At 44.5% G+C, this 11,842-nt stretch overlaps 1 protein-coding gene across 7 annotated transcripts in view; it reads left to right on the top strand.

Moving 5' to 3' along the window:
- The window catches only part of FAM172A (family with sequence similarity 172 member A), a 394,773-nt gene that overhangs the window by 272,212 nt on the left and 110,719 nt on the right, over positions 1-11,842 (top strand). Inside the window, exon 11 of one of the 7 annotated variants that reach the window (XM_043913599.1) lies at positions 380-770. The exons of the other annotated variants lie outside the window; for them this stretch is intronic. Within the exon in view, the coding sequence (XP_043769534.1) occupies positions 380-393 (14 nt within the window). The 3' untranslated portion in view covers positions 394-770. Of the gene's footprint in view, positions 1-379; positions 771-11,842 lie in introns of those variants that run through there. 7 annotated transcript variants of the gene reach the window in all.

Below are 11,842 nucleotides of genomic sequence, written 5' to 3'. Positions count from 1 at the left end.
CCAGATGAAGATCTACAGTCATACTGTCTATAAAGTGAAGATCGTACTATCGGGTTATGGCCAGAATTAAGTAAAATAATCTTTCCAGGACTGTTCAAATAGTACCTGACACGTAGTCACGACTCAATGAATGCATGGTGTCCTCACTTTGCGTGGTTCAAATACACACAAATTTCAGTTACCATAGTTTAGTGAAATAACACCAAACCCCCAAAATAAGGTTCAGAATTTCACTTACCATAATCTATTAACTATTAATAACTGCATTAAGTACAAATATAGATGCAAATAACAGATGCACATCATGGTCCATTCCCAATCGTATCACTTTTTAAAGAAAAATCCGTCACTGACTGAGCACTGCATATCTGTTATTCAGTTCATACACAGTAGCACTCTCTGTATTTACAAAAACGGATGGTCAGAAGAGAGATCCGGCCAACGGAGATGAAAGTGAAGCAAAGACATAAAATGCTGGAAGTGCAATTGGAAAGCACTGTAACGAAAAGATGAAGATGTCCCAGAGGAAGTGATCCTGGCAGAGAAACACTTCACATCAAATGAACCCTCAGAGATATTTCATGACATTGGAAGAGTGAAGGATAAAATGTTGGAAGCTGCTCCACACTCGGAGTGTGACAGTTCGCCAAGGCACAGAAAAGATTTGCTTGAACTGTATAAGTTAGGTGACAAGGAAGAAAACACTATTCAGACTTACAAACTACTCTTAGTAAGTTTTTTTACAAAGGAATAAAGTATCTTAATTGTCAGTGTTTTAATGTTTTTGAGATGCAATGTATTAAGTACAATGTCTTACTCTTTTTTTTTTATTCCCCTACCCTATTGATTTTTAGCTGACAGGAAGAGGATTTTTAGTGTTATGACAAAAAAAAAATTCAAAGATTATGGAACAATCACAGTTTTGTTTTGTTTTGTTTTTCATTGATTATTGTGATCACTTTGCCTGGTTTCAGAGGATTTTTAGTGTTATGACAAAAAAAGCATTCAAAGATTATGAAACAACTACAGGGTTTTTTTTTCCATTGATGATTATCACTTTGCCTGGTTTCAGAGGAATTTTAGTGTTATGACAAAAAAAAATTCAAAGATTATGGAACAACCACAGTTTTTTTGTTTTCATTGATTATTATGATCACTTTGCCTGGTTTCAGCTTGTCTGGTCCTCTGTGTAGTCCCACAGTACTGTGCAAAAGCAAGAACTTCCTATTGTTATTAGAAATGATTTTATCCAACAATTAAGTACAGTAGTTTTAGAAAAGTTGTTCTTTACTCTCCAGTATTTGAGAATTAAAGCTTTCTATCATTTCTCTCCTGCTCCCGTCCTTCTGTTTCCTAGATTATCTAAGTCCTGACTCTGGTCATGTTTCACCATGACTCTCAAAACTTCCCAGCACATCCTATACACAACTACAGTCTTTTTTAAACGTCTCCATTTTCCGACTCTTCAGCATCCTCCCTATTTCTTCACTCTTCTAATCTATTTCCATTTCACGCTGACCTTTCCCTTTCCTCTCCTCCCCGCTAGGCACTGTATTCTGTAGTTCCCCTGAAAGCCCGTCGGTTCTTTAACACACTGCCCTCCTTTCAGACCACGGCTGCCCCGTCTGTGCTGTGCTTAGCCGCTCAGTCGTGTCCGACTCCTTGCGATCCCATGGACTGTAGCCCGCCAGGCTTCTCTGTCCATGGGATTCTCCAGGCAAGAATGCTGGAGTGGGGTGCCATTTCCTTCTCCAGGGGATCTTCCCCACCCAGGAATCGAACCCGGGTCTCCTGCATTGCAGGCAGGCTCTTTACCGATTGAGCTACGAGGTAAGCCCTGCCCTAGAACATACCCTTATGAGAAGCGTCTATAAATTCATTGGTTTCTTCTTTGTGCTTCATCTGCGTTTGTGTCAATCATGAAAGACAAAAGTCTTTCTTGAATTTACATTATTACAAGAAATTCTACCGTTCTGTTTGGTTTCTTAGGGAGATTTCAGGGACATTCAGAGAGGCCCTGAGCTTACGATGGTAATGGCACCAAAGTCAATCAATTTGGAATCTCCTTAAGAAAAAAGAAATTTTCGCAGCACCTGAAAGAGTTGAGTCCTGTAAACAAATTCCCTTCTACTTCTCACTCACTCCTCTGAGCCCATGTCACAACCTGAATTACTGGTTTCATTGTTCATAAGCCGTCATTTGTTAGGTGTATTTTGCTGTGCAGTGTAAGAGAACGTTTATTCTCTAAACAAGTTATGTGCATGCTCAGTTGCTTCAGCTGTGTTCGACCCTTTGCGACCCCATGAACCCAGAAGGCTCCTCTGTCCGTGAGATTTTCCCAACAAGAATGCTGGAGTGGGTTGCCATGCCCTTCTCCGAGGGATTGTCCCGACTCAGGGATAGAACCCACGTCTCCTGCGTCTCCTGCATCGCAGGCAGATTCTTTACCATTGAGCCACTGGGGAAGCCCTAAACCAGTTGTGTATCTCTTACTTAAAAGTGTAAGCAGAGTACAAATCTGATGCAGAAGACGGTGACTGCACCCTGACTGGAATCATCAATGTGAGACCATCCTTAAAGCCTTTCTTCTGTAACAGTGGCATGCTCAGCTGAAAAGTTTGTTTAAATCCTTCTCGGCACAACAGGAACCTGGAAACTACCTGCTTGTGACTGTCTTTGAGTGTACCTGACTCATCCGCATAATGCCCTTCGGCTCAGCCTGCTCAGCTCGGCTGCTCTTCCTGCCTCCTACAGATATTTTAAATTCTTCAAGACTTCAGGTGGAGGCTACAGGGTTTTATCCTTAATACTCTTTTAGGGCACAGGAAGTCCAGAGCTCACGAGTATCACAGATCTGCAGAATAAACTGGAGCTTTTTTTTCTCCCCATGCTCTAAATCTCCTTGTAGTCTCTGACTAGGTGGTTGTATCATATTTGTGTCATGAACTGTTACTTCTAGGCCGCAGTTATATCAGGACAGACTTAGTTTTTACAATAACAAAAAGAAAAGCAGCAAAATGAAGTAAAACAACAACAACAACAAGTCCTTCACCTTCATCAGAAATTAAGAAAATCAAGGAAAATCTACAGTGGCAACCCACTGCATTCTAGTTTTTCTCTAGAATCTTGTTACCCACAAGTGGCTGTCCTTTCACCCTTGTTCCTGTCCTCGTTATCTCCTTTGCAAAACAGTGCTGTCATTATCCATTTTGTGAGTTTATCTCATAGAGTAAATAAATGAAGTAAATAAACTTATCTCATAGAGAATAAATGATTCTTCCCAGTGACTACGTTGATGTGATTAACTTTCTCCATGTTGTTATAGCTTTGTGTTCTTTCTGCGGGTACCTTACCTTCACGCATCTGTTTTTCTTACCTGCCTGACTTACCTCCCGTGTCTCACTTTGTCTGACATAGTTTTCTACTTGAAAATCCACATAGAGAATTGACGGGTTAGCCGCTTCAGTGTAATCTGAGGCAGTTTCAGTGAGCTAAATTGGGATGTGTGGTGGTAACTCTCTCTGTAGGGTGGCAGGCGTCTTTCCTTACTGGATGGCTGTCAGTTCTCCTGGGTTTCTGACTTTTCTCCCTATGTCCAGAGAGGGACTTCCCAGAGACGGGTCTCTGGATATTGTCTCCTGTCTTTGCCTTTTGTCTCTTTAACTAAGGGGCTTTCCAGGTGGCGCTAGTGGTCAAGAGATGCAGGGTCAATCCCTGGGTCGGGAAGATCCTCTGGAGAAGGGCATGGCAACCCACTCCAGTATTCTTGCCTGGAGAGTCCCATGGACAGAGGAGCCTGGTGGGCTACAGTCCACGGGGTCACAAAGAGTCGGACACGACTGAAGCGACTTAGCACACACACACTCACTCCTTGACTGATGTCATTTTTGGGGACCTAAACCTGCCCTTCTGCTGACAGTCCCTTCATACACTGACGCCTGGTCAGTGCGCAGTTATCAGGATACCTGCAGAATGGGAAGAACTATAAAACTGGCACCGTCTAGTCTGTCTGGCCCTCTGTGTCTGACCTGTACGTTATTCTTAGATCTTCTTATGTGCTCTGCTGATGTAATTACATTCAAGAAGTTTGTTTTGGAGCCTCTGCTAGAGCAATGAAACTCCTCACATATTTTTGAGCAAAGGCCTGTCCTCCGTCTGGAGCATGAGCAGCTCTGGGGCTGATGCATTTGGAGAGATGCCGAAGCAAGGATCACCTTCCTTGTTCTTAAGACAGCTGCTCAACAGGATGACGCAGGTCAAATCTAGACCTCCCTCATAGCCAGGTGCTTTGAGGCACTTAACCATCCCTGGGGTGCTGCGGATCGCTCATGTATTGGCACACATATTTGGCACATAAGTACAAAATAAATGTCCTTCAGGAGGTTCCATATTTCCTGGGTGGGAGCTAAGACAGGAAACCCCAGCTGACTTTTTAAAGCAGCCAGTGTATCTGAGTGGAAAGGTACCAAGTTCAAAGAGAGCCCTGAGCTCACTGTGGTCCTGAATGTGTGGGCAAAGTTTTCAAAGAGATGAAATGCGAACTATGATCTACAAGGATGTACTTTGTCTCCACTGTTTTTTTGCTTCTTACCATTAATAACCTTAGCAGTTGGCTTTGGTCCTCTTAGAATAGAAGCTATTTAAGAAGGGGCTTCCCCAGTTGCTCAGTAGGTAAAGAACCCGATTGCCAACACAGGAGACCCAGGAGATGCGGGTTCAATCCCTGGGTCAGGAAGATCCCCTGGAGGAGGAAAGGGCAACCCACTCCAGTATTCTTACCTGGAAAATGCCATGGACAGAAGAGCCTGGCGGGCTACAGTCCAAAGAGTCACAAAGAGACGTGACTGAGCAGGAACATGATAAGAGGAACTTAAAGACACAAATCCTGACGCTTTGTGTATTTCTCTTAAAACTTAAATTTCTCATCATTCCAAAGATCCTAACAATAGAAAAGTGTTAACTTCTCTTTGGGCAAGTCTTCAACTATCCTGCTCTCCTGACGGTTTCTCTTCTCCTCCATTTAGATTATAAATACATGGGGCCTGGGACCATGTGTTTCCTATCCTGGCTTTATAATTCCCCATGGATAAGACTAGCCTGATTCTTACAGTGTAATCTAATCACTTACTCAGAGGTCTCAGTGTTTGTTGAAGGTGATGGATTAGCCTCTCAAGCACCCCAGCCCAAACAGTGGCCGGCTGTCTTGGGCATTCCCATCATCTGCCTGCCTTGATCTCTATTTTTGTTCCAACCAAATATGCTCCTGCTTTTTCCCCCTGATAACCCCCTTTCTGTAGCCCATTAAATATACTTTTAAGGAGACATCAAGACTTCTTTTAAGAATATGAGTTTCTAATTGTAGCAGCACATATGCATAAACAAGGAGACAGGCACAATGGCAGATGAAGACCAAGTAAGAGAAAGCCTTGAGCGTACCCAAGTGAATTAAAAAACCCATCAGGTTCATATTGCCTCACTTTTTAATTTAGTAAATGTTTGTAGCTACTATGTTTTAACTCAGTATAATGAAGCTTTCCTCAAATTAGATTGGACTCATTTTTTCCAATTCACTAAAAACATTTTTATTCAACTATTGATTTTAGACAAATTATGAACTATTTCCCTGTGGTTTTCTTTCTCGAAAATGGGCTAGTTTCACTATGTGAGTCTTAATTTATATAATTGTTCTCTTTTATTCTCTTTGTGCCTTTCACAATGCCTTTCATTGTGTTAGCAGACATTTGTTGCTTTGTAATTTTGGAAAAAAAAAATAGCATGTACGTATACTTGGAAAGAATAGGTTTCAGTGAAATTTTGTATACTGCAAACTGTTTTCCATGAACTATCATCTTGAAACATGAGTTAAGGCAACTAAGGAAGTCTTGTCATCGTGAATGCTGCTGAGATTCATTTATTTAACATTAAACATATCTCTTGACTGCCCACTTTGTGCCAGGTACAGTTCCAAGTGCTGAGAATCTGTAAATAAGCCAGACAGACAAGGACCTTGCTCTTCACCAGCATACATTCTAGCCAGGATTGCACCAGAGATGCAGGCATTAAACAAATAACCAAATACACAGCCTGTAGAGATGGCAGTTGGTTTCTTGATTCTGTTTCCCTCTCCCATGGCTTCAAGGCCGTATCCACAACCTCATTTTCTGTAGTGTTGACTTCAGTTTAGCCTCACAGTACTAATACTCCGTCTACTAAGAGCCTTGTTCTAGTACAGGAGAGAGGACAGAGAGGCACCTGGCAGGGTCAAGGGTCTCCTCGTGAAACTGAAATGAGATGTGCGTCCCTCTCAGAATTGTAGAAGTGAGGATTCCTTCACTCATTCAGCAAATGTTTATTGAGCAGTGTATCACCCGGGATTCTGTTATGTTCCAGGCTTTATAACACCTACATGTATGCCCTTAAGTTCCTAGTCGGAAAGTCAGAAACATGAAAATACATAATTACTGATAAATGTCGTAGTAAAGAACATATATCGAGTACCTGGAGGGGACCACAAAAGCAGTAACTAACTCTGCCTGGGGGAAATCCTCACTGTAAAGTGTCCTCTAAACTGTGACTTAAAGATGGACTGGAAACAGAGCATGCTTCATTTATTCAGGAAGCGTTTACTGAGCCAAGCACAGCTGTGGGCCCTGTAGACGCAGCGGTGAGCCAGACAAAGCTCCTGCTCTCTTGGCAGCGGAGAGACAAACAGCACACAGAAGGATAAAGAAGTATGTATCAGGTAGCAATGCTTGCTGGTATTAAAAGAAAAGTGGATTAGTAAAGGGAGCAGAGAGTGAAAGGGGTGCTGTTTTACCAAGGCTGGTCCGGGAAGTCTTCTCTGGTGAGATGGCATTTGAGCAGAATCGTGAACGATATAAGGGAATGAGAACGGCAGGCAGGAAGCTGTTTCTAAGAGAAGGGGAGGCGTGAAGAAAAGCATGATAGCCACGAAAAGCGTGCCCTCTCTATCACAAAGTGAAGTGTTTTCACTGAGCTTGGATGGAATAAGATGGGATGCAGAGAGCTTGGGGAGTGTGGTGGACGAGACTGGGAAAGGAAGAGAGAGAAAACACTGTGTTCCATACTCAGGAATCTGAATTCCCACCATGTTGATTAGGAAAAGGGGGCTAGATTTTTGGGGGGAAAAAAGAGGAAAAAATGACATGATTAGATTTTTTTGTTTAGTTGGATTTGGGGGAACTTAGCACAGGTATGAAAGATTACCTTGAAAGGAGATGCAGAAGAAGCCAACTGTAAGATTATTGTGATGCTGCAAGTAAGGAATTATGTGACCTAAATTAAAACAGCTAATAGGAAGCTAGAGAGGAGGTGGTAGAGTTCAGCCGTTTTAGGAGGCCCACTCATGCCCTTCAGAGGATGAGAAAGGTCGAGAACAATTCCTGGGTTCCAGTCTGTGTGACTGGGTGGGTGGCAGTACCATCCACCAGCTCAGGGAGCCTGGAGGAGAGGCAGGCTTAGAAGCGCATGTAAAGGGTTTGATTGAGGGCAATGGAGAGTGAGTGAGTGTGTGTGTGTGTGTGTGTGTGTGTATGTGCACGTGCTAAGTCAGTTCAGTCGTGTCTGACTCTTTGCAACCCTGCCGTTCACCAGGCTCCTCTGTCCATGGGGATTCTCCAGGCAAGAACACTGGAGTGTGTGTGTGTGTGTGTGTGTGTGTGTGTGTGTATGTGTGCACGTGCTAAGTCAGTTCAGTCGTGTCTGACTCTTTGCAACCCTGCCGTTCACCAGGCTCCTCTGTCCATGGGGATTCTCCAGGCAAGAACACTGGAGACAGTGTGTGTGTGTGTGTGTGTGTGTGTGTGTGTGTGCACGTGCCAAGTCAGTTCAGTCGTGTCTGACTCTTTGCAACCTTGCCGTTCACCAGGCTCCTCTGTCCATGGGGATTCTCCAGGCAAGAACACTGGAGACAGTGTGTGTGTGTGTGTGTGTGTGTGTGTGTGCACGTGCCAAGTCAGTTCAGTCGTGTCTGACTCTTTGCAACCCTGCCGTTCACCAGGCTCCTCTGTCCATGGGGATTCTCCAGGCAAGAACACTGGAGTGGGTGGCCATGCCCTCCTCCAGGGGATCTTCCCGACCCAGGGATCAAACCCACAGTCTCTTGCCTCCCCTGCCTTGGCAGGCAGGTTCTTTACCACTAGCGCCACCTGGGAAGCCAGTGGGAATTGCAGCCTGGAAATTAAATTAGGGCCAGAATATAGATTTGGCTGTTACTAGTGTTTCATGGAAATTTAAAACAGAGGTGCCAGAGAGTAGTCAGCATTATCAGATACTGTAGAGAAATTTAATAAGATGAAGACTTTTAAAAGGCCATCAGATTGGACAGTTGGAAGGTCACTGATGACTTCATCAAGAGCGATATCAGTAGATGTGGGTTAGGGTAGAGCCTCCTCGTGGTTGAGTTGGAGAGAGAAGGAGTCCAAGGCTGCGACTGTCCAGCTGAGATCACTCTTCTCTCTCCTTCCCAGAGCTCCTCCTTGGAAGCTGAGATCTGATCTTCTCTTCCACCTCCCTCCTTAAACTTTCTCCAACCAGGGTCTCGGAGCTGGGACCATGGTGGAGGGACAAATATTTTAAGATCCTTGGGTCCCTAATGGGAGAGGGGAACCTGATATTGGTGAGCAAGGTATCGTGAAAAGTGTCACAGAACCACAGGTGGGGCCAGCCCAGAGACCTGTCTCCAGAGGGGAGGAAGATGAAACACGTAGGTCTCTGTGTATGTGGAAACTCACAGCTTGGAGCTGCAAAGCTCAGGAGAGAGACTTGCACTTTGGAGCGAGTTGGAAGCAAAGTTCAGGATAGGGAACCTCCTCCTTTAACCCTGGGGACCAAGGAATTATCCGTAAGACCTAGCAGATTTCCTGCCATCTCCCATACATACCCTTGGCCTCAGCTTCTCCTGCCCGCACTGCCCATCTCAGCCCACTAAGGACAAGGCTCCAGGGCAAATCTGGTGGCTTGTTCAGAAGCCTCCAGAGCCATCAGTTCCTACCAGACTCCCTGCTCTGGAGTGGCCTTACATCCATGGCCGGAGACACAGGCCCTCAAACTTTCCCATGGCGGCTGGTAGTGGGGATGGGCTTGGGGGGACCAGTGCAGGGGGCACGTTGACACCCCAACTGGTTGAGCGCCCAGGCGGGCCCCACCAGGTGATGGTCCTGCTGGGGGTCAGGCGGGGATGTGCCCAGGTCCTGAAGGATGGGGGCTTCCTCCAGCACCCCCACCATACGAATTCCCGGGCGGGATGGTACCTTGTGGGCCCCAGGTCGGAGCTGGCGAGGTAGGGGCCTGGTTCCCAAGCCCTCCCAGGGGCACAGGCACCCTCCCCGGGCTCTACATGGCCCCTGGCAGTGCGTCCAGACCCCGGCGCTGCCAGAAGACCTCTGGCCACAGAGAAAGAGATGGGGCAGCTGGCCAAGGGGCTGAGGCAGAAGAGGAAAGACCCTGGGGTACCCACAGGCGCACGTGGGGTTCACTGTAGGGGCTGTGTTTGGAAAAGTGCTGAGCCAGAGGACCGTCTGCTGCTTGGAGGCCCAGCCGCTGAGCCTCGCCAACACGTGGAAGCTGTGGTCACTGCTGAAAATGTGGCTGCAGCAAAGTGGACACTGAGAACCTTCTGGGCTTCTGCAAAATAAAGATGATCCTGCAGCAGGCTCGAAATGCAGACGGGCGCATTGGAAACAGCCTGGAGAAACACTGCCTACAGTGGCCAAAGCCCGCACCCTGGCAGATCGTAACTGGGCAGCTCCGGCTGTAGGACTGGGTCAGAATTTGGTTCTAACTGGAGCGAGATGGGCAGTTGCCAAGCCCCGATTTCTCCCCACTGCCGGGCCTCCGTTCCCAGGGAGGCCAGTGTGCTTTTCCCTGACCTCAGGACTCCATTTTGGCTCCCCCCCCCAACTATGGAGTACCCTACTTTGCACGTTCGTACCTCTCTGCACCATTTCCCACGGGAGGAACCCTTCTCTCCGCCCCAGCCACCATCCTGCACCTCCCCAGTCTTTCCAGCTGAGGGGCCCTATTCCTGGTCAGGGCCAGCCTGGGGACATGGCCTCTGGGGTTCATTTCAAGGTGATTAGCATGAAGTGCTCCATCTATTGTCTGAAAAAAACAACACATAAGAATACATAAGGGAGGGGAGTGGGAGCCATTCAGAAGAATTGAGAAAGATGAGGTTGAAGCTTATCGCTGCTTTGTGTGTTTCCCTGGCCTTGGCTTTAAGGTACATTACAATACATAGGTGGATTTGGATTTTTTTTCTTTCTTTTTTTTACTAATTGAAAAGTAATTGTGACTCTTATTCCTAGTGGTTATCAGTAAGCATATTCTTATGAATATAACATTAAGTGAAAAGCTCACGTCACAGAAGACTACGTCAGTGTATCATTTCTAGCAAAAACCAAACAGAACTTTGAGTAAACAGTCCGGGATAATCGTTGCCTCCAGGGGAAGGTTTGAGGATGTGGTAGGAAAAAGTGCACAGCGCCTGCCCAGAGCCCATGATGAAACACAGAAGTTAGCTTGTTTCTTGAAAGATGTGTTTTTTTTTTTTTTCTCTAATTCACTTTTCAGCTACGTTTGGCTTATTCCCTGGGAATTCCCCTTACTTTCTCTTGAGCTCAGAAATGCTTCTTAGAGGAGATTTGTGGTAGTTGATCCCACACTCCCTGTGGCTTTTTCAGTGGTACATCTTAAATCACCTCTGTACATACATGCATTTTCTTCAAATGGTGATGGTAGCCTTCAGCACATTTTCAGCGGGTACCATGACTCTGTGTAGATCTACAATTTTAGAATTTAAGAAACACCTTCCCATTGGCCATCTTATTTTTAAGAGTTTTCCCTTGAAAACTAATAGGTAATTCCTGCCTTTCTTCGAGTCTGTATTTTCTGGGTGTCTCTAGCTCAGTACAGTAAGAAAAATACTCTGAATCACTTCTTACGTAAGTCTTTCAAATCCATACCAAATAATGTATTGAGTATTGTTTTTATGCTTTTATCAATCCTTGGCACTTTAATTAGATTCCTATCATAAAAATTAATCTCTCCCTTCCCTAGAGGTTTTCCTACCTCTTGTCTAAGAAAACTTGAGATGTTAGGAGATCCTTAGTCCAAAACATTATCCTGCTCTTAAAGTAGCATCTAATCATTTTCTGTAATTTCATATTTTAAAAATGTATGAACTATGCATCATTGTTTATTATACTAAAACTGTGTCCTAAGGATTTATTTTTTAGAATAACCACTTTTATTTATGACTTTCTTCTAGAAATAGTCTTTCTTATTAAAAGTACTAACTTCCTTGGCAGAATTCATTTATGAAGTCCTTTTAGGTGCAAAATTGCTTTATCTATGTAGAAATGAAAACTGCAATTTCAGTTACAATGAAAACTGCAATTTCATTCCAATAAAATCCTAGTGGAACATGGGAATATTACTTGACAAAGTGATTCTAAACTGAAAAAAGGAAAAAAAAGGAATTTTTGAAGGTAAGGAGTTAGGACCTTTTCTTACCAGATGTTATGAAACTACAATAATTTGAACACAGTGTTGTGGTCATGATGAACAAAGTAACAGAAACAAGTATTTAGCAAGTCCATCTGTGGTTGTGTAAGTAGGTACAACCTTCATAAAAGATTATTGAGTAATTCATATGGGAAATGTTTAAAATGTGCTTTCTGTTTGGTCTATCATTTCAACTGTTAAGACTGTTTTTAAGAAAATATTGTTCAGTTCAGTTCAGTCGCTCAGTCGTGTCTGACTCTTTGCAACCCTATGAATCGCAAGACGCCAGACCTCCCTGTCCATCACCAACCCCCGG

The sequence above is a fragment of the Cervus elaphus genome, chromosome 9, assembly GCF_910594005.1.
Source record: "Cervus elaphus chromosome 9, mCerEla1.1, whole genome shotgun sequence".
Lineage (NCBI taxonomy): Eukaryota > Metazoa > Chordata > Mammalia > Artiodactyla > Cervidae > Cervus > Cervus elaphus.
The sequence above is the reverse complement of the archived record's forward strand: the minus strand, read 5'-3'. Positions and strand labels throughout refer to the sequence as shown.